General features: G+C 45.1%; 1 protein-coding gene across 1 annotated transcript in view; it reads right to left on the reverse strand.

Annotated features, from left to right (window-relative positions):
* Positions 1-22,922, reverse strand: part of SMARCC1 (SWI/SNF related, matrix associated, actin dependent regulator of chromatin subfamily c member 1) — a 69,422-nt gene that overhangs the window by 18,616 nt on the left and 27,884 nt on the right. Inside the window, exons 15-24 of the mRNA XM_026044264.1 lie at positions 21,556-21,677; positions 19,945-20,016; positions 17,762-17,875; positions 16,824-16,977; positions 16,340-16,453; positions 14,847-14,906; positions 10,544-10,802; positions 9,711-9,872; positions 1,499-1,554; positions 482-596 (exon numbers count right to left, since the gene is read on the reverse strand). Coding sequence (XP_025900049.1) covers positions 482-596; positions 1,499-1,554; positions 9,711-9,872; positions 10,544-10,802; positions 14,847-14,906; positions 16,340-16,453; positions 16,824-16,977; positions 17,762-17,875; positions 19,945-20,016; positions 21,556-21,677 — 1,228 coding nt within the window. The remainder of the gene's footprint in view (positions 1-481; positions 597-1,498; positions 1,555-9,710; positions 9,873-10,543; positions 10,803-14,846; positions 14,907-16,339; positions 16,454-16,823; positions 16,978-17,761; positions 17,876-19,944; positions 20,017-21,555; positions 21,678-22,922) is intronic.

The raw sequence follows: 22,922 nt of genomic DNA on the forward strand, positions 1-22,922 counted from the left end.
GGACGTATCAAAAATAAATGGCAATAAAATAGCGTCTTAAGTGGAAAAAAGGCAATTCTCCTTAGTCTCCCAAAGCAAAAGCCCCGCACCACTTCACAGCGAAGCTGAGTTGGCAGATTAGCTTTAAGTATAAAAGTGAGCAGTCCTACTTCTTCGCATCAGGAATGATCAAATGGTGTGCTAATATAGAGGGAAGAAAAGAATGTGCACCACCTGCGCCCGCTTTGGAACGGCAATTTGTTCACCCAGTCACCACAGTCAACATGAAAGACCAAGTGGAGTCTAAAATGAGCTCAGGAAAGAATTTAGTGCTTGGGCTTTGCAGTGAAATTAAACCAGAATATTTACTACTGAACCATGAAACAGCCTGATGTGCAAGAGGAAATATTTCTGCCCCAGTTGAGTTTATGGTCTATTCCAACCACTTCAGAGGCAGGCTGTTGAAGTCAGCACAGCTTGAGGAGCAGCTGGAAACCATTACCTGGCTTGGCTTCTGCAGTCACTTCACTATCTTGCTCCTTTTCTGCATTTCTCTCGTTTTCTCCTTCTTGTGTTTTATCACCTTCCTCAGTTTCACTTTCCGCTTTGTTTTCAACCTGAATGGGACGAAGGGTTTTTTGAAGAATGAGGAGCTATCAAAGACTTTCACTGTTAACTTGGCTTATTAGTTCAAATTAGTTCATCAGCATAAAGAGATAAAATTTTGAAGGCTGTCAAAATGAACTAAAACGGCAGTTATTTGAGACCAACTGTAAGAGATTTCCTGGTATGGCTGTTACAGTTTATTCTGCTCAGTAACCCAACCCAGATGTTTCACCTGCAGCTCTAACAAGACTGAAAAGAAATGCTGCAAGTGAACCCCGGAGCTCGGCAGAACCCGTCTCCCTCTGCCACCGCTACATCACTGCTCCCAACTGGGACAGTCTCTTTCAGGCTGCCTGTTCAGCTCCATGCAGCGCGCCCCGAAAATGCCCACCACGTTCTGAGAGCAACCCAAGCAATGCAGAGACTTCTGGAAAACCCTGCTCCCTTCCTGACAGTCTGGTCAGCAATAATATTCAACTTGGGAAAGGACATTTTTGTCTTGAGACAACTGGCAGAGCTCCCAGCGATGTTTGCTCTTGAGTACTACGAGCCATAAACCACAACATGCAGTTTAAGGCTCTACAATGTATTACAGAACCATTTTTGTTGTTGTCGTTTTGTTTTCTTCCAATTCTGACCTTTTTTTCTTTGAGACTGGAAAACTGAACCTGACGATGGCTCTTCTCAGTTCGCTCGTGAAAGAAATGTCTCCATGTGACATAGGACTGAACCACTCATAAGAAAATGCATTACTACAGAGATGGAAACGCTGGAACAACTGCTCACTCTGGATACATATTCTGTCCAGCACAGTGCTGCTCACCTTTCTAATCAGATGTTTTAATATATAATAATGCAGGTTTCCAAGCACGCCAACTGTGTCTTCAGAAGCAGCGTCCCAAAGCAAGCTTACCTTCTCAGACTGTTGCCCATCTGTCTCTGTTTCCATTTTTTCTTCTTCGGCTCCTTCTGAGAATGCAAATTAATAAAGTAGTTAGAATTGCCATGACATCCCTTTATTACACTCAAGATTTATTTCAGAGCTAACCAAAATTTCTTGTTCTGCATTGACAATCATTTAAAGAAAGCTGCACACCACTGAACTCCTGGAAGATCAAAAGCCTATTACATTACTTAATTCAAAAACCAAAATTAAATTTACATTTAAATCTATCAGGTTTTGCTTCTCAGCTTGATAAGCAAGACAAAACGTTCAACTGTCTATACAGAAATGCCCAGTTTGCCTATAGAGGGAGAACCCTCAAGAACTATCCCTTTTAGCTGTATAAAACACCAGCTCCATGCCCAGGGCTGCAGTATTCAAGTCAAACAGTAATTCCCACCGGCAAGCCGCAGTGTTATAAAATGTTCTTCCCAATACAGCCAATTTGTTCCTGGAGCTGGTTGTCACTTACATGATTAACCTCAATTACAGGCGGCCACACTTGTAATTCCTCCGCAGCGCACGATCCCTTTGCCGCCTTTGCTGGAAGCTCTAGATTTCAACTCCACCTTGTGCATTATTATGTCAACACCGGGGTTCTGGGTTCAAGCTCTCCAGAGGAGCCATGGAAACAATTACCCGAAGTGACACGAGGTTCTAGCAAATCTGTGGACTGACGCTCTTTTACCTCTCAGTTCCTGCTCCCCATGTCATGCGTGTCAAGGCAGTTACCCGTTACTGTCAACGCTTTCATGCCAAGCCCTGCACAGCACCTCCTTTCACCCCCCTGTACACGTTGCTCTGCACGAGCTCCCCAACCAGCTGGCTCACAAGTACCTGAAGACGCTTTGTGTGGTTCCTCAAGATAAGTTGCTCCCCGGGGCACCTTGAGCTCTGCCATTTTCAAGCCCTCAAACGCATCCACAGCAGGTTCCTCCACCACTTGCGTTGCCAAGAGGGGAACATCACGCTGGATATGGTACCTTGCTACCATCATCGTCTATGCTGGTGCTTGGTGTCATGAGCGTCACGCGCTCTCAGCTGCCACCATGGCGGACTCTCCAGGACACAGGAAGCCACAGATTCACAGAATCACAGAATATTTAAGGTTGGAAGGGACCTCTACAGATCATCTAGTCCAACCTTCCTGCTCAAGCAGGCGCACCTAGAGCATGTGGCACAGGGTGGCATCCAGGTGGGTTTTGAAGGTCCCAAAGCATCTTAATCAAGCACAGGTCCCAAAGCCTCTTAATCAAGGAGTGAAACAATTGATCTGAAGATTTTCTTGGATGAGATGCTGTTGGACAACATCTCACTCAGACTTGGGACCGTTCACTCCCTTCTCATCCGTACTGACAGCAGTGTACGTGGGTTTGTACTGAAGAGCGGATCAACGACATTGCCAAGCAAAACGCAAACACGAACAGCTTTTTCCACAGAGAGGAAAAAATACAAAGCTGTACGGCAGTTCCTCAAGAGCCCAACTGCAGCTTTCTAATTAGGTGCTAAACAAACCATGAATCACAGTCGAGCATCATGTTGGCTAGACATAAACCACGAAAACAATGTAAGTTACCAGCCGAAAGTGTCTCCTTTGCCTCCACAACAGTTACCCAAACAAACAAGGAGCAGAAGGGAGGCTGAACGAACACATCTCCCGGCGGCGCTGCTACGGGATGGGCTGCTCATTCCCAGCTTTCCCTAGTTTTCCAGGATGCTTTAGCAAGCAGAGCTCGAGCTGCACCCGCAGCGCTGATCCTAAAGGGGTTGGCACTGGTCATGGCTTTGGTGTCCCCACGGCACGAGGCTTCGCTGGCACGTTCTGCAGGACACGCAGGGCTCTCCACGGAGCCCAACTAGTGGGTTTCCGAGCGGTGAAGATTTCCTCGAGTGCCCCAGGAGGGGAAGCTCCGGCCTACGCGGCGACGGCGTCTTCCGGAGAGGATACGCGTGTGAGATCCTCTGCCAAGCCTGGCTCGGGGCCGAAACCTGGCGCCAGAGCCCAGCCAAGGCCCAGCTTGCTGCTCGAGGGACTGCTGCCCGCTTATTATCCCATTTAGCTTTGGCACCTGCAAAGGCAGAGCAGGTAACGGCCTAAACAGGATACAAATGGGACTAAAACAAGATGGGAAAAAGCCCTCATCCTTCTGGCAGCACAATATCAGAATATGGGTGCCACGTGCTAGCTGCAGGCAAAGTGCTTCCACACTAATTATCCCATTTCCAGCTACATATCCTCACGCTTAGGACAAGCCTCGCTGCTAACTGTTGGTTCATTCATTAAGTTCTTCCTTTAAAGAGCACTTAAATAAGTGCTCTAACTAATGACGGGGCAGAGAGGCCCCAGGAGATGGAGGACGATGGAGAAGAGGCAGGAGGTGTCTCCACAACGAGCTCTTTCTGCCTGGCGCGTGCACAGGGATTCTGCAGCAGGGATCTGGTGGATCTGGTCTCCACAAGCGGGGACCAGAGGGAAGTGTCAGCACAAGCTCTTGTCCCTTGACTAAACCCCTATCAGGTATCGCAGAGCTGCGAGAGCAGAAAGCCCAGCACAACTGAACGGCCAGCAGGATTAAAGAGGGGGCTTGCTTAGACCGCGGGATACAAACCATGCTGTCACACAGACACAAAACGCTGCAGAAAAGCCCTGATCCACCTTTAAGACAGCTTCTAAAGACATTAGTTGGGGTACAGTGCTCATTTGCTGTAATCCTCATTTTCCTGGTAATTCCCAGGCGTTACGCTGAAGCAAAACAGATGCGCAGAGTTCTCCTTTAACAGCAGTAATTCTGCAGAGCAGCTTTTACAAGGTTCCCCCTATACATTAGAAAAATGTATTTAAATGTATGATTGAAAAATAAAGATTTTCCCTCTTAGCTTCTTCTAAGACGATAAACCTACTTAGATGTATTTGCCACAGTAATTCAATTGGTGGAGGCTGGGGAGACGTCCTCCGAAGTTGTGGCTACAAGTTAGGATTTGGTGACCTAGAAACGCCATGAGGAAAAACATCTCGATGAGATTTTCTTCAGAGAGCTGTTTTGAAGCAGAGCTCCAACGCAAGCGCAGGAGTGGGAGAGGGAAAGCTCTGCAAGGAAAGCGCTGGAGAAGAAGCAAAGGCCCCAAGCGCGGAGGCTCAGCGGGCATGAGGCTGGGGAGCTCTGACTGGGAGGATGCTGGACACAAACACACGCGTCCTCGTGCTGGTTCAGGTGAAACTCTGAAATCCAACATTTCTAGTACTAAAATAGAAGGGAATTAAGAAAGGAATTTGCTATCATTAGAGATGAGCGGCCCAAAACTTAGCTATGGGGACAGAGAGTGATTCTCAAGTACTGATTCATACAAAACGCCAAGTCCAAAGTAAATCAGGGTGGAAAACTTCCAGTCTTTGGACAATTTTAAGTGGTAAAAAGGTGAGGCCTCCGTTTTAAGAGCCAATTTCAGCTGTGCAGAAACCTGTTTTGTTCTGGGCATCGCCTCCAAGGTCAGGGAGCCCTGTTTTCCAGCACAGAGATGTTGCAACCGACTCCTAAGGAAACCCAGCGACTCTCCACCGACGTTAAACTGGCTTCAGGCCAGCGAGGGAAGCGATCTAATAATTTCCCTAGAATGATTTACAGCACCACTAGCAAGCTGTGGCACTTCCAGTATAAGCAGCTAAGTCGACTCCACAGTCAGGAGAAGAACAAAAAGCAAAACCCCACATAAAAATGCACAGAATTCCTCGCACAAGCTTCAGCTCAGCAAATAGTTTAAAGATGCCCTCAAGACAGCCCAGTGTGTTTGCACAGAGGCACCACGCTCAGGCAGCTCATCAGAAACCAGCCCTTCACATTAATATTTAATTGGGAGGAAAATACCGTAGCTGTGGAAAAATCCCTGGGTCCGAATGTGATAATTTGGCTATTATCTAAACTGCAGTTTTTATTTCCCGCAGCAAGGTAGGAGTCCACGGGCACAGGAGCCTCCTCTGCTCATGCTGCACGTGGCTCACGCGCATCCAGCGTGCCGGGCACGTGGGCAGCACTTGGGCCTGTTAGTGCACAAGGATTGACGGGCTCCATGGTACTGAGCTGGCCCACGGGCACCTGGGTGCATGTGGAGCGAATGCAGAATTCGGAGGCTCCTCATTTTAGCTGGGTTTGCAGCATTTCCAGGGTAAATCACAGCCTGGAGACCGGGAGGGAATGGGTGTGCCGAAAACGGACAGCAATAACTGCCCATATGCTCATGTACTTCTATGTGCACCTCTCTACTATGTATTTGAGAACACGACACAAACTCATCCCTAAAGTGTTAACATTTATCAGACATTTAAGCCACAGTTGCAGCAGAGGAATGTGAGGCCGACCAAGAGAGCCCAAATACTCCATGAAGAGCTGACCCAAGTCGCTGTGGATCTCAGGCTCCCCTGCTGTGCAGTTCAACCATCGACCTGGAAAGCTTGGCTCCTCCTTGCTCACTCTTTCACTCGTTTCTTATGAAATTGGACTCAAAGGGTCTTCAGTTCTCGCAGTGTAACACCTACAGCGGGGTACTTCCTTGGAAAGGCAGGAACGGGTTTTAAACCATTCCAGCTAAACAGAGAACTGATTTCAAGTCTTCTGCCTGTGCAAATATCCGGCCATCCAGCTAGGGAAGGCAGCTTTGTCCTTGTCACACACCGGTCCGTTCCATCTCACCTCACTTCTCCTTGCTGCTACAGGCCACCAATCCCTTCTCCATGCTGTGTCTTGCTGCTGCAATTAACACTGAAATCAGACGATGCTACAACACTGAAATGTGCTAAAGGGATTCCTAAATCTCACTTATTTTCAGGGCACTCGAGGGCCCTTCCTTCGAACAAAGATGATGTCTTGAGAAGGAGAGTCATATTAGACAAGGCGCTCTCCACAAACGCAGAAGCTTTGAAGATGAAGTTTCTGGTACAGGAGACATTCAGGACCTCAAAGGCCAAAGCAGATGATGAACATCATCTGCATGTTCAAATATCTTTTTCCTTCTCAAACAGTGAAAGTTAAGTACAACCTCACACAGGAAAACCTATTCACATCACTTAATTTGGCCACCTCAAAGAGCTCACAGAGAATAAAGCAGAGTAAGAGTCACTGTAAAGAAAACAGCTGCCCAAAGAATTGCCAAGTGCTTAACGTCCTGAGGACCTCTGGAGAGGTGTCCTGAGTAACTCAAGAAAACCCTGTGTTTGTTACGACCAAATATCCTTTCTTCAGCTACGTTTAAAACACATATGGTTGGACTTGATCTTAAAGGTCTTTTCCAACCATAATGACTCTACTAATGATAATCTGCTGTATTTGGGCACTGGCCTTCCCTGGCTGGACAGCATCCAAGCCCTCCCATGAAGTCAAGTCAAGGATTATGCAACTTTTGACCTGATGAGCCAACTTGCACAGTTCACACTCTCAAGCAACCACCTCAAAGTTCAATAGAGGAAATGGATTTTAAAGAAACACGACTACTTTACATATCCACAATTTCATATGGAGGATTACAGAGGTAGGAAACTACTTGGAGATGCTGGTTTGGCACAGAAGTGAAGTGCGATGCTTGAGGAGGTCTCCTTCTCTGGAGGTCTTCAAGACCCACCTGGATGCCACCCTGCGCCACATGCTCTGGGTGTCCCTGCTTGAGCAGGGGGGTTGGACTAGATGATCCCTAGAGGTCCCTTCCAACCTTAAGCATTCTGTGATTCCATGATATCCCATCCTGCCTGCACACGTAGGTGATATGCTTGGATGTTTGGACACAACATAGGGACACAAGGATAAAGTGATTAGCTGGAGCTTAGAAAAAAAGCAACCGAGTGAAGGCTGCTTTAAGGAAAATTCTTCTGGACAATTTGTACCCAGTACAATTTGTATCCTTCCTGCCCTGAGCCTGCGGACAACCCTGCCCATCCCAGAGAGCACCTTTCACAGGCACGAGCAGCACACCTCTGTGCTACACTACCCAAGGTCAATGCAGAAAGGTGAGCTTCGCTTTTTACAGCGATGATGATCAATTATTAAGAGTGATATAATCCTCCCAGGCTGCAAAAAGGAGCTCTAGGTGACCTTGGCTGCCAGGGTCTGCCATGCTCACCATAGAGCCCGAACCACCTGAATCTGCTCTTAATTCTCTTACGGCTTTCCCAGACCAGTTTAAAAGAGCCATCAGCAGCCTTTACAAAAAGGCTAACAAAAGACTCTTCAAGAAAAGACTCCTAGCACTAATATAAGTTCCTGCAATCTGTTCAAGTCATTTTCCCCTCGCCCATTTCCTGTAATTCGCCGATATGAGGAGTTTTGAAAAGATTATGGAGCTATAATATAACTTCATCTCGAGCGTGTACCAACTGATGAACTTTAATCACAGCGCGGAGCCCTCAGCAGGTATTTTTGGATCTCCAGGGTGACACTGGGATGCGGCACCGCCGGCATCGTCTTCGTAACACATCAGTGCAGCACACTCTTCCTCACCACAGCAAACCCACCTCTGCAAGAGCACACCACGGCCGCCGGCGCAAAGCTGTTTTGGAGGTGGAGGGTGCTGCAGATTGCGGAGTGACCCAGTTCACTCTCGCCGAGCAGCTCCCCCAGGGAGAACCATCTGCTGTTGTCCTAATTTATGCCATTAGTCACAGCCCAATACAAATCGCATTAACCGCAACAGGGCAGTATTAGTTAGCGAACTCACCACACGGCTCATTCAGAAATAATCACGTTATGGTCATCTGCTCTCCAACTCCCCATATTAAGCGACAAGCACTTCAGAAAACTCTATTTGCAACTTGTGTGCAAATTGTCCTCGGGAAGAAGCTAACTGAGGGCTGGGCAGTACCATCCCGAGGGGTGGCGATGGTAACATTTCCACGCTCATCCCACAGGATTAGGAATTAGACTCAAAGGGCAGACGTTTTAGGAAGGTCCTTAACGTGCACGCGCTGCAGGAAAGCCTCTGCTTGGAGGCTATGGGAAGGGGAAGCAATTAAACCCACGGATAAAAACAAACAATAAAGGACGTATGCTGAGCTTGTTTTTAAGTTAACCATCACATCTAACCCAGCTCCAGATGGCACAACATCTAGGTTTGTTTCCTGGCACACTCGAAAGGGCGAGGGTTTGGGTTTTGTTTTCAACAGCTCTGGAAGGGGCTGGCTGTTTCTGTGAGCGCTGCACAAGAGCGAAGCAGCTCCTCCAGATGTCAGTGACGCTGGAGTCTCCTTGCTGGGACACTGGCCATCTCAGAGCGACATCAGAGAGGCCAGCAGAAGGGCGGAGTTAATTCAGCGCTTTATCAAAACACCTTGAGCAGTTAAGCACTATTTTAAAACCAAATTATCAAGTCTTTGAGAAGGGTAAGTCAGTATGTAGAACTGTACTCAGCTGTACTCATCATACCATTTTATGACAGACAAATTCAAATTAAATGGAAAGGGGTTTCACAAAGTGATGTCACTTTAGGAGAGCTGCAAAATGTTATGCTTTTATTCGCTATAGTGACAAATAATTTGTATGTGTCAAAGTTCAGGATAATGAACTTTATTCTAGAGTATCTACTGAGTAATTTGGCTGAAAACCAGCTCTCAAATGACAGTTTCCAAGTCTGGTAGTGTAAATGTACAGCAGCAGAGTCAAGACCTCTGTCATTATTATATACAACGCTACCACTTAACAAAACGTTGTTCTTGTGCCTCTAGCACTGTCGGCAGGGTACTCGGAGCACAAGTTCCCCTCAGCAGTGAGGGAATGTTGTTATAGACCTAACAGAAACATAAAAGGCCAATAAAACCCAGTTAGCTCCATCATAACCATAATGCCAGAAAGGCAGCATCATCTGTTCTACGCACTCTAATACCCACAGAATTGGTATAAAAATTTTCCCTGTGGTGTTCTTGCCCACTCAACTTGTATGTATCCCAAGCAAAGGCATTTCCACTGAGTCAGAAGAAGAAAACAAATTGCCAAATGTAAACCTAGTCTTAAATTCATTAATGTCAAGAGGTAATAATCCTGCAGCAAGCAGAGGCAGGACGACCTGTCCCACTCTCTCCTCACCACAATCCCTGTTTTCTGTTGGAGGTGAATTTAAGGTTTACTATGAGTCAGAAGGAAATGGCTGAGCACCACGATTCACAGATATTTCATTTGAAATAAGTGTATTTTGATAGCCAGCCTACCGATCTTCTCCGGCTCATCTGGACCTGTTCCGGCAATGCAGCTGCTCTCCAGGCCATATGTTGGATCCACCTTCCCAGAGGCTCTTGCTGCCTCCTGTACTTTCTTTACATGCGCTTCAACTAGCTCCAGGGGCACCTCCTCTCTGACTCGAGAAAACTCCTCTGTTAAAAAAGGCACAGAAAATGTTATGCTGCATTGCATGGCAATTTAAAAGCGGTTTTGAATTTGTCAATGGGCAATAAAACTCACGACAAAATGAATTCTCACATATATTTTCCAAGCTTCTCCTTTCCATCTTAACTAGTGAATTTTCCTCTCAAATGTGGTGGGAGAAAATCTCTTCCCAATTATATAAATTCGTCTTTTAGAGGTGACTGGAACTATTCTGGCCAGTTTCTTGGAGGTCATAAATAGCTGTGACTGATCAGGTAGCAGAAGCTACCTGCTTGTGCTGCTGCACAGCAGGAGGTTTAGCACCGAGCCCTTAGCACAGCTCAGAAGGTGACAGCAACCACGGTAACACCAGCTCCTTAAGTAGTGTTGGCCAACAGCAGCTGGTTAGTGAGTGCAAAAGGGGAATATCTACAGCAGTCTCTAGATACTCAGGGGCTTTTAAGAGATGTTCTAACTTGTCTGCAAATTAGCAGTTTCTGTAACAACAGAACACAAGACTCAACATTATTAGACCTGTTTTCTACTTACTGTATTTTGTTTTTTCCCCATTTATTACCCTTCCAGAAGCAGCTCTACAAAGCAGCTGGTTTTAAGAGCAGGTGAACAGAGCCTGAACCTGTGCAGAGAAGGTGATGAAATCGCAGGAGTGTCGCCATACCTAAAGCAGCCTTGGCTGCGGCCGATGCCACACGCGGATCCACCACAGAGGCCAGGAAGGCCACGGTGCTCATCACGGGATTGCCAGACTGGCTGAAGGGCACGGGCTGGTACGCCAGCGGGCCGAGGGACGCGTCCGAGTTCTCCAAATAGGGGTCTTCGATAGGCAGCCGCAGGAAATGCAGAATACACTCGTCCTGAGTGCGGCTCCCCACGTGCTCCGAGACTTTGTTCCAGTCATCTTTGTACATCTCCAGCGCCTGCAGAAGAGGAAGGTTATTGGACACGCACCAGCTACATGCGCAAGCAGGGAGAACTTCTTTAGGCGAAGGAAATTTTCGGTACTAAACTGGTTACATCCATTTTGGGGATGGAACAATAAATTAGAATCAGACAACTATTTAAATCCTGATTTTCCCGGTAGCAAAATTCTGCAGAAGAAATATAAACACCCTACTGGGGTGACAGTTAAATTTAAGCTGCAGGGAGCTTCATACAAATTTCATGTTGTTACTTTATCAAAAAATTGTCAGAGGATTTTGGATCTGCTGACAGCATTTGCACAGTTCTTGTCTCCTCATCTTGTTCTCACACACAAAGAAGTTTTAAAGAGAAATAAATTTGCTATCTTAGCAAGTCTCCCTCCTTCTTTTAATTCCCCAAACTACTGTCTGCCTCCTCCTAAGGGTTCTCTATGTGCCCTCAGGTACGTGCTAAATACTGATCTTGCCCTAAGGAGCCTCTATTTCACATATAGGTGCTACTTAGTGCAGAAGTCCAGTTTTCAGACCCAACAAACATTCTGCAAACTGAAACAGCATCAACCTGATGCATCAGGAGAAGATAAAAAATGAAAAAAAGAAAGAAGGAAAACATTCTCTGCTATGAAGCTAAAAGAGCAGTTTTCTAAGGGATATTAACCATTCTGATTTATGGCAACTGTTCTGGTTGACAAGGCATTATTATGCAGATCAGCTGCCTGATAAAGTGAAGACTTACAAATTAAAATCAAGGATTTGATTCTGAAGTTCATCCATTTCTAAATGGAAGGAAGGTACAGAAGAACCTTAATGTCAGTAAAACTTGAGCAATTTAAAGATCGTGAGTTGCGGAAGTTCTGATACTAGTTTTTAAAAAGGTAACAAAGCAGTCCATAAAAAGCCCAAATACCATCTTGTCTAGCAAAATATCACCCTGAACAAGCGAGCGGGGAGGCTGCCTGCAGGTCTGACATGTTCCAGAAGGCAGAGAAGCCATCCTGCTCCCTCCAACTGTAACTCCTCACGACAGCGGAGCTTCCCAACACACATTTAAGCATGAATATTAAGGACAGATGAAGTTAATGGCTGTTCTGCACTTGAAATGTATTCCCATAGTCTGAGAACTACCAGCAGGCTCAGTATTGAGAGTAACATGCAAGACTGACTTTAATTTCCGCATGCACAGCCTTGCATCCAACAAAAGGCAGAATCTGAGCTACTCAGCTGCCCCATGTCACGTATCACGAGGAGGGAACATCTGACATGTCTGAATCGCACCTACAAGCACAAAATGTTGAAATGCTGGGTGCTTCCATGTTAATTATGGCAAGTAGAACAGCAAAACCAAGTCGGGCTCGTGCGACAGGAGCTTCCCAACCTGGGAGTGGACATTTCCATGAAATTCATCACAATATGTATAACACTTATGCATTTATAAGACACTTGCCTGCAGGACCATGTTTAAACTAGCGTTTCTCATCAGTACTAAAAGCTGACTTCACCAGCCTACGCGAGGGGTGTTTTAGTGGTTTTGCAGCTGAAATACTACGAGCTCTTCCAAAGCAAACTCATCTACCCAAACCCGATACCGTGGCAAGACCTGGCGATCGAAAGGTGACAAAGCTGAGAAGCATTTTCAAAAATGTGAATCAAACTGCCGGGCAAGTTAAAGACAAAGAGTGCTGGGCATCCAAAAGGCACTGAGCTAATTAGAGAAAAGATGAGCAAGCTGCCTTGATGATGATGATGAGCAGCAGGAGGTGGGAGCTTTTTGGCACCCTTCTCCGGGTGCTCCAGCTTTACGTGGCTGAAGTTCCCTTTTCAAAGCCAGGCCTCGCTGCTGAAATTCAGCAAGAAGAGAGTAGGAAATCCCAGTAGATCTTCAGGGGTCACTGGTTCCTTGGACCTTCCCTCCAAACACAGAGGTGGATTAGAGAGCAAGGACCAGGCTACAGGAACGGCAGCCCCAGCAGGTGCTAGGTGGATGGAAAGACCGCGAGCCAGACGACATGAATGGTTTTAAAAACTCAATTGAAAGAAAAATATGACTAAGTAGGGAACAAAAGATGGGCTTGTGGGGCCGTCCACACTGCTCTGTGAGCAGCAATCCACCCTGCTCCTGGGCAGGGGGTTCAGGCATTGAGAACCGCTTAGTTCTCTGGCTCATACGTGCGAGGCAATATTTGTTCAGCGCTCGACCATCCCTTTCCCCATTTTCCCACAACTGCAGCTCACTGCAGCTCGCTCTGTGTCACCACCTATCTATTTTTAATGACACCAGCACATCAGATCAGCTGCCTTTTTTTTTTTTTTAATGGCAGTGCAGTGGGTTTTACACACTCGCCTTCACTCCTTGTTATTTTTCTGTTGTACGACTGAGTCTCACAGTAGTTGTCCTTATTATAAATAGCTGAAAACCACTCTTCCCTCTGCAAGAATAGTACTCCATGGAGACACGGCGAAGCAGGGGCAACAACGATGATTCTGGGAGGGAAAATGGATTTTTATCTTTTTTTTTAAACTTCCCCCCCTCCGGTCATTCAGTCAATAGGCAGGAGGACAGTAATTATTTTAGATAAGATTTATGCTTTGGAGCTTCACTGCAGATATTTGCCCAAAGCTACCCGGAGGATTTAATTGGATAGAGCTGGCTCGTTATAGTTGAATTACTTATGCTTGAACTGATATACTCTCTTTACTGATTTATTTATAGGTTAAATCCAAGAATGAAGAACAAATAAGAGCTGTTGGTTTAAACTCCTGTTAAATAAATTTAAAATTTAAGACTTGGGCATTTTAGCTAATTATTCCATTAGGCTTTTTGCCATATAAACGACTATGTTACAAATATACAAAAGAATGAACTTTAAATATCAGTACCAGCAAGCAAAGAAATCTGTGTATTGGGATATTAAGGCTTAGGTTTCCCTTGTGCAAGAACAGCACAGACCACATCTTAATTGTTTCCACTGTATGAGCATATTTTTTCATCATTTGATATTAAGATGTGGGCTAAGCAGCAGGCATCTAACATGAAAAAACAATTTGGGCTATCTAACGAACATGCTTCCAGAGCCACGAAGCCTGAATCAAAGTGCTGCTGATCAGGTACGGTTTACCAAAGTGCAGCCATATGAGGCTTTAGGAGTTGAATATTGTCAAGCAATTTCACCATCTGGTGTCTCTGCTTTTCCTCTTGACATTTGTTAACTATTGAACAAGTTTACTGATCACACTGATAACACTTACTATCATACTGATAGCATTCCAGCTTCTTGACGCTCTCTGCAAGGACACCGAATCTGAAGGATGGGAAGTTCTGCCTGAACGTGAGGAAGACCCTCAACGCTGTGAAGGTGCCCGAGCCCTGGCCCAGGCTGCCCAGGGAGGCTGCGGAGGCTCCTGCTCTGGGCATCTCCCCAAGCCGCCCGGGTGCCACCGGGTGCCCCGTGCTCTGGGTGTCCCTGTGGAGCAGGGGCTGCGCTGGGGGAGCTCCAGGGGTCCCTTCCACCCTCAACCCTTCTGGGATCAGCATCTTCTGTGTAATGAAAGGCCCCTCTGTCCAGCAAGATTAGTTCTGAAGTTTATGCGACACATTTAAGCCCTGGGTCGCAGGTACAAATTAGATAGAGTTGAAGCTCTGAGGGACCTCACATGCAGCCGCTTCAGTACTCAGTGTCACTGCCATCTACTCCTGGCAGTTGCACTTTTCTGGCCATGACTGAGAATGATAAGATAAAGCTTAGAGGGATTATCTATAAAAAATTCTCCCAATTTCAAAAAAACATAACTAAAGAAGACAAACAAGCAGCCATACGTACCCAAATACTCAGACACTCCTCTCCTCCACCTAAATCAGCTGGTCTCCAGAGGTGACCTCCCACTACAAACTTTGCTTCTTTCACCCCATTTCCATAAAAGCATGGGAATGCCATTCATTCCTCCTTCAAATAAAATGATTAACCTATGTGACGATTACACCTATGTGTAATATTATGTATATTTCAGTTTCCCAGCTTTTGGTTTTTTCCCTCATAGACTTACCTCTAATAGCAGCAGTGTCTCTTGCTCTGTCCATTCTCTCCCTGCACTTGCACCTTTACTCTATAAAATTAATACAGGAAAATTTGTGAAATTCAGGGTTTTTTTGCATACAAAAAAAGAAAAAAAAGCATTAAGAAAAAGGGCAGAACCCGTTGTGATTCAGTGCACTCAGACAGATGGCCACTCTTTACAATGTTTATACTCCAGTTAACTCATACCTGCTCATCCCCTGCAGCGGTTCAGTGATTTACCATATAGCTAAAGCACATATGGAAGTGGATCCTGCATTTTCAAGGAGTAGCTAGAGAGCCCATCTTCCCAACGGGTCTAGAGAAACTCGTGACTTCTCTTTATTCCAAAATAAAGCAGTTTCAGCACCCTCTTCTCCTTGCTACCAGCTACCTTCACTTACACGTACAACCAGCATAAAAAATAACAATAAAAACAATAGCAACAATAATAACAATAATGATAATAGCTGAGGAGACAAGGAATATCTAGCTACGCTCCCCCAGCTTTCTGTTGCTCACGGAGGTGCTGTTACTCAAGCGAGGCATCCCTGAGATGCTGTCAGGTTAAGGGGACTTTCTCAAGGGAAGAGGCCTTGTGCCAGCAAAACTTCCCACCCACCAAAACTCTGGTCTTGCTTCCAAGGCAGCCTGATTTATGTATAAAATACATAATTGTTCCCCCAAGACAGGAATGACCTGTCAGTAGCTTAAGCAAAATACCTCAACAAAATAAAAAGAATCTTAATGAATGGACAAATTCTCTAAAAAGACAAAAGTAATCACAGCAAGATAAACTGCATATTTAGCAAATCTTTGCCCCTAAGCTTACCTCTCCCCTACAGCTTGGGGAAGGCTCCTCAATTTCCTAGAAGTTACAAAACTCTTGGAGAAAATTTCATCTCGGAGACTACAAACACCCCAATTTATTCTGTGGCAAATGGACAACAGCAGGTATCGTTCTCTAGACTGGAGGCCTCCTTTTTAAAGCCACCCCCAAAACAAAAGGTTTTCTGGAATAAACACTACATCCTGCCCCAAGGTGCATTTCAAGCAGATCATTAACCTATAGAGCTCATGAGTAAAAGGGAGCGATCCACAAGCTGATCTCAGACAGGCTGGTGTGAGTGGCCAAAAGAGGATAGTTAAAGACCTTGTTTAAAGGCCTCAGTTTCCGCACTGAATCATTTGCTGGTTTGTTGATTCTGAAGCATCCAAGTGCAACAGGTGATACTGCAACAACAGCATCTGAAGAGTGATAGTATTGACTGGCACGGAACGAGCATGCATCTTTATTTCTGCAAAATCAGGTAACCAGCACAGCCTTAAGTGCACGATCTTAGTGTCCTACAGCGAGACAGAAAGATCCTAGAGTAGGGACAGATCAGCAACACAAATACGTTGCTTATCTAGCGGGGGCCGGTTTGGAGGGAAACCTGTAAAACAGAGGATGAGAGTGGGAGGGTGGAATCCAAACATCCTTGCCTTTGCCAAGGTCTTTTTCGAATAAATGTCTGTGCGAAGCCCGAAGTTCTGCAGATCAGTAGGCTTTTCTTTGTTTTTCTCAGGAAAGCTCAACATCTGCTGAGCAGCTGGAACCTGTGGAAAAAAAATGGTACGAGAAAAAGGTCAGGATTTGAAAGTTATTCAAAGTTTGCAGACCAATGTTAAATAAAACACAGACTGAGTAAAAAGTCAAACGTGACTCTATAGAGATACCTCTACTTAACATCACTTGCACCCAGTAACAGCCAGGCTTACAGAATAGTAAGTGTATCATCATTCTCGACTGCAAAAAAGAGTAATAATCTGATTACCAGAAACTTTCAACCTGGATGGACAAGAAAGAAGGGAGCTTTTCAGCCAAACACGGCTAAATTATTCCAGTGAGCTGTTACACGACACTGGCTGGAGCTACAAACTTCCCAGAGCGGAGGTGAACGCGGAGCGGCGACGGCGCGGGCCTCACCTGCGGCGTGCGGATGTGCAGGGGCATGAGTCCGGAGGGAGTATCGGCCAGCACGTTGAAGTGAGGAGTAGGGGGAGGCCCCATGGCCATGGGACGGCTTTCTGGATCCACTTGGTAGTTGATGAGACCCCACTGCTCCAGAAACGCATGTACTCTGTGAAAAAAACATGAGCAGTAAGAATCATATGAACCTTGTATCATATCAAGAGCCTTGCTTAAGCTTGATCTCACAGAAAGGAAGCAAAGGAAGTTTTAAGAACAAGTTTCTGGATCAAATGTAAGTTCAGAATCTCCTACAATCCTTCACTAATTGCAAACAGCAACACAAGCCACATTGCATGAGCTTTATGCACACCTAGTAGCTTCACTTCGTATTACATAAAACAAAATGCGACATTTTCAGTTACAGATAACAGAACTATCACTTAATTCAGGCAAGGCAAAGCTAAGGCTGCACACTTGAAACCATTTGCAGACAATACCTGAATTAGGAGGGCTGTCACAACCACTGTTTCACCTCCCTCATCTAGCTGACACCTGCTCTTCACTGAGCTGTACTTAGCAAGTTCCCAAATCCCAGGGCTCTGCTGCGCCTCACAGTTTAAGACCATCAGAACCGACAGAGCAGACAAAACTGAGCAGCTAAACAGGCAATTCTGAAAAAGTACCCTCCACATTATCAAGTAAACTGCAGAATTCAAGCATCGCTAAGTTAAGAACCTGCTGGCACAGTTCAGGGAGTAAGCAGAGCATTATAAATGAAGGATAGCATAAAAATCTTCTGGTTACCCTAAGAGAGGAAAACAGCGTGTTAGTCAGAAGCACAATGAACACTGCTAAACGTTTCTTAACGTAGCGGAGTATTTTCAGTTACGATGAGACTGTTCTTTCTGCTGAAGCAAAGGTGGTGACCAGAAGACCATGCTGTGTGTTCTTACCTCATGACTGCGCACACATCTCCAGTGAGGTTCCTTCGGCACGCAGTGCTAGTCAAGTACTCCTGGGGGTTTAAACGATACGTGTCAATCATGAAGTTGCGGTAAGCCAGGTATCTGCAAGACAAGTGAATCCGAGTTATTGCTGCGCATTCACAGAATCATAGAATCCTTAAGGTTAGAACGCTGATGTTTACAATTCTGAAGCATTTTAGGTAAGGCTTAAGCAGAGGGGCACTGCCAAGACACCTATCAAAATCCCACCTATCCACAGTTCTGACCAAGTCACATTTTTAAGTTCCTAGAAGTCTGAGATCAGTGTTGGGCTTCTCCATGCTCAATGTTACACGACAGAAAAAAAGGGACCATGCACAGGGGAAGAGATGAGGGCACTGTGAAAGTGCTTCTGGAGAGAACTACGGTGTCGCCTCCTTGAGGATGAGCCCCTTAATGTGGTCCTAGTTGCAGGAACAGGAAGTGTAATACTTATTAATTAAGGCAACATTACTAAGTGAAGAGAGTTAAGCCTAAGACACAAATATATCTAAAGTTTATCCTGAAGGGAATCTGTTCTGAACAATGACATGACCCATCAGCTGAAACTTGCTAACAGCAAGAATGATAGTCAACTAGTATTTAGATAAAAACCCTTCTGAGACATTCTTGAACCCCTCAGGCCTTCCTGTCACAAGAAGGAACCTCTGTAAGCTTTAAGAAAGGCATTTTGTCTAGCCTGAACACGGAAGCTGCAGGCACATTCATACAAAAGTGTTTACTTCTTAACAATAAAAATAATAATAAAAAAAAATCCAAAACCAAGACCACCCACTACACCTACAGTATCTAAACAGCAGCAGAAATGCATCTCCAGGATAATCTAGAATTTATTTAGAATTTAGTGGAGAAGCAGCTCCAATCTGCTTCATGTGGGGACAAGCCACCACTAGCGGGTCACTGACGAGGTGACAGTGTTTTGGTTCCCGCTGCAGAAGGAAACATGGGGTTCCACCACTTCTGAGAGCGACCACGTCAGAAGTCAATACGTGGTACTTAATGCAGCTGTCTACCCAAAGTGTGACCAATGCTCTTTCACTTGCCCCCAGGATAAAAAGAACACAGAATCAACATGTCTTTCATCCCTATTTTAAGTTTGCTCTGAATAACGCTTCTGTTCTACATTCAGAGAAAGAGGGGAGATAAACTGTTACTAAAGCACATTCGAGGCTTGCAGGGCAAGCTGTAGATGCTCAGCACAAACATTCTGATGCAAAATCACTGCATCGCACCCCTGCATCTGTTAGTCAGATCTGAAATCAAACATTCTGTATATGGAAACGCCTGTAATATTTCAATACTGCATTCACCATTTTAACAGTGTTCCTGAAACAGTTTGAACAAATGCATCTGTGTAATTGCGAATTACGAAGTGCTGAAGCTGTGCAGTAGATACCAGATCTCATAAGGAGATGAGATAGGTGCAAACTTGGCTCTAAATTTAACTGAGAAAATTCCAACCAAATTTTATAAATAAATTCCAAGTCGCCAGATGGTTTACTAGTGCTTTCCATATATAATTTTTTTCTTCCTGCAATGCACAGCTCCAGCTCTCTGAAAGACAATTTTTTTCTGCATCTCCAACCAGTGCTAAAGAAGGCTCTTTCTTTGGCCCTCATCTGTTCTTTCAGAATCACCCATCAGCTGCCCAGGGAACTAATAAACATTTAGTCCACATATAACTGAGGAAAATCCATTTGAAACTCTGACACAGCCTCCTATAACAAACTTGCTGTTCTAACCGGAGTCTCTAGAAATTCAGTGTGTAATCACCAGGGAGCAAGAAAAGTAAGGAGGATCACAAGTTTCTACAGTATCAAGACAATTTCCAGACGCCTACAAAAGATTGCCATGTCCCACGCTACAGACAAAACACAGACAGCTTCTTCAGCTGAAGGAAATACTTTGTTTTTCCTGGATACCTACTGCTAGCTGTTAATTAGATATCTAGATGTTTTCTCTATACTATGAGCGGCTTTACAAGTGTTGTCCTGTGCTTCTTTCATGCACCAGGAGAGAGTATCCAATTGACACAGGAACAACTGAAGCGACTACAGGAGTCCTGAAATTGAAAGCTCCTTTATTTATCTTGCTTAACCCATTACACGTCCGTGCTTACAGGTCTGACTTACATTTCGGGAGTCTTGGACTTGTTCTTCCCATTGAAGAATTCAGGAAGAGCACGACGTTCGATCACGTGAATACTGCAAACACAATGCACAAGTCAGGGGCCGAAGCTCAACATCATCTTCGTGTACTCTACAAACCCTTAAAATGCACCTTGGTGGAGTATGTTTAAGGCATAGGTTACTTTTTAAGTATCCTAATATTCCCACATGACTGCCAAGAAACTCTTCCTCCCCCTTAAGTCTTCTCTTGCCCAGGTTGAACAGTCCCCAGCTCCCTTGGTCTCTACTCCTAAGAGATGCCCTGGTCCCTTCAGCATCTTCGTGACCCTTTGCTGGACTTGCTCTGGTAGCTCCGTGTCTCTCTTGCCCTGGGGAGCCCAGCTCTGGAGCCAGCCCTGCAGGGACAGTCTGGCCAGGGCTGCACGGCGGGGCAGGATCACCTCGCTATGCCTGCAGCCAGCACTCTGCAGCGGGCAGCCCAGGAGATCGCTGTCCTCTCAGTCACCTTGTTGTTCACCAGGACTCCCAGGTCCTTCTCCATAGGAGATCAACCTTTCCGGAGATCGACCCCCACCTGTCCCAGTGCCTGGGGTTATTATCTCCAGGGACCTGACTTTGCACTCACCTTTGTTGAGCTTCATGAGGTTCCTTCTCTGCCTACGTGCCTTTGAACTGTAACCCAAGCACCTGGTCTATCAACCTCTCCTCTGAGCTTGGTAACAGCTGCAAATTTGCTGCAGTTGAGCTCTGCCCCATCACCCATCTCATCACAAGGAACCAGCTGAAGGGGATTAGAGCCAGCGTTGCCCCAGGGGACACCACTAGCTACAGGCTTTATCATTCAGAGAATTTTCAGTCAACTTTACTGCCCACTCATCCAGCTCACACCTCCTCGTGCTTTCCCAATAGGATGTTACGGTAGAGCGTGTCAAAAGCCTTCCTGAAGTCAAGTGTCTGTGATCCCAGTAAGATCATAGCCCTGAAACCGCTCACAGACATCTAACTCCTGTCAACTCAAGCCATCAGCATAGATACAGCCTAAGCAGTCAACTCAGGATAAGAGTTTGACAGAGCTGAACCCTGAACCAAGCCTTACACCAACAGCTCAGATGACGCTTACCTCAGAGTTACTATTATGAATTACATGGCTCATAGAAAGCCATGAGCTTATCATTCCACGGAGGATCCCCAGAACAAAAGAAACAAGCACCCTGTACAATCAATAACTTATCTTCAAAGTAAAAATCTGAAGCAACAGTTAAAAAGCCATCAGATTTCCGAAATAGATAGCAATCAAAAAAGAGCCTGCAAGGACTAGGGAAGTAGTGAAGAGAAATTGTTTTTTAGTCTGTGAAAACCAATGTAAAACATAAATTGTTGAGAAACCAGTTTGAAGATCTGTGTTACATCCCCTCCTGAAATTCTCCCCCTCACTCCTCATCTGTGAAAAATGCCCCAAGTCTGCCCAGAAAGACTTTTAAATGGAAAAGATGTACTCGTAACAGGAGAAGTGGACCCAAATGGTGCTTGCTTTCACCTCTCGGCTCGAGTTGTGACAAAAATCAACCAATTTCTAAGACCAAACCTTCCTCCAACTCCAAATTACTTCCTTACCAGTTGTAGTCAAACCAGGATGCATAGCTTGGAATAATGATGTGGTTTGTTTGTTCTGTGACGTTATCTTCACCTGGATCAATTGATCGACTTTGGTCACCTTTGTTGGGGTCTTCATCTTCCTGTATTGTTGGGGAAATATAATGGTTTTAGGTTGCAAGAACAAAGTTGGACACCTGCATACTCAACCACCAAAATGTTAATCCAGAACAAACAATCTTCCATCCCGGGAAGAATAAACTTTCTTTTAGGCAATCTCTGGCCAGCTGGGAAAGCCACAGAGACCAGAGAAAGTGCCGTCTATGTTCTTAAAAAAAAGGCTAATAGGGAGATGTTTTACATAGACAGTTTTCCCAGACCTCAAGGATGCACATAACTACAACCAAATCAAGCTTTATGTCCAGGTTATAAAATTAACTGCTCTACCCATAGTAGTCCAGTTTTGCATTTCAGCTTAGAGTAATCATAAGTAATAAGTACAGCACTGATCCAGACTACTTTGCAAGCTGTTTGCCCAGCTCTTCTTGATATCTCCAGATGCTGACACTGAACTGTTATTACTCAAAAGAGTATTACAAGAAAACAGATTCTCTACTTTGCCTAGCCTTACTAAAACACACTTGTCAGCTATGATTTCTTTAATAAATTTCTTTAATAAAATTTCTTTTCTGAAAAACTGCTTCTGGCTACTCTCAATGCTTGCTTAGATAAGCCCACTCAATCAATCTTTAAGCTGGTCCCCGATGTTTCATTCTTGTGATGAAGACACAGCAAGTTCAAACTGTAATTTTGTGTATTTGGGTGTGTATTTAATCAAGACCCATTAACATGAGTGACAAAAGTTGCACTTGATAAAGCTAACATTTTGAGTTCTAACAGGAATTTAATGCTACTGTGCATTAGAAGATTAGAAGATGTGAAGCAAACGCCCCAGACACTTCAGAAGACAGTGTTGATCAGTGACACTGACTACTTAAGGACAAAAAAAGGCTTAAAACCTGGAAAACAGAGGTACAGCTAAGAGTGGTACTACTGATCAATAAAAATATATGAATATTTACTAGTGAAAGAGTGCTAAGGTGGCCTAAGGGAGCCTGCTTGCAAAGCTGACGGTTAAGCTGAAAAGACTGACGGTTAAGCTGAAAAGACTAAGTTTGATTACTTCTTAAGACGCAAGAAAAACTTCAGATTTGGTGTCTCCATACAGGCCAGTGGAAGAACAACACATTCCACTTTTAAAATATTCACAGGGATTCCTTTGTGTTCAGTGTGGGGATGAGGAAGGAAGGTGAAGATGGTCTGGATGTGAGGTAGAAGTGCCAAGATGACACCAGATGACTGATGGATGTCATCCACATCTCCTGTAC

Source organism: Nothoprocta perdicaria, unplaced genomic scaffold, assembly GCF_003342845.1.
Source record: "Nothoprocta perdicaria isolate Ctin4 unplaced genomic scaffold, notPer1 scaffold_357, whole genome shotgun sequence".
In the NCBI taxonomy this organism is placed as follows: domain Eukaryota; kingdom Metazoa; phylum Chordata; class Aves; order Tinamiformes; family Tinamidae; genus Nothoprocta; species Nothoprocta perdicaria.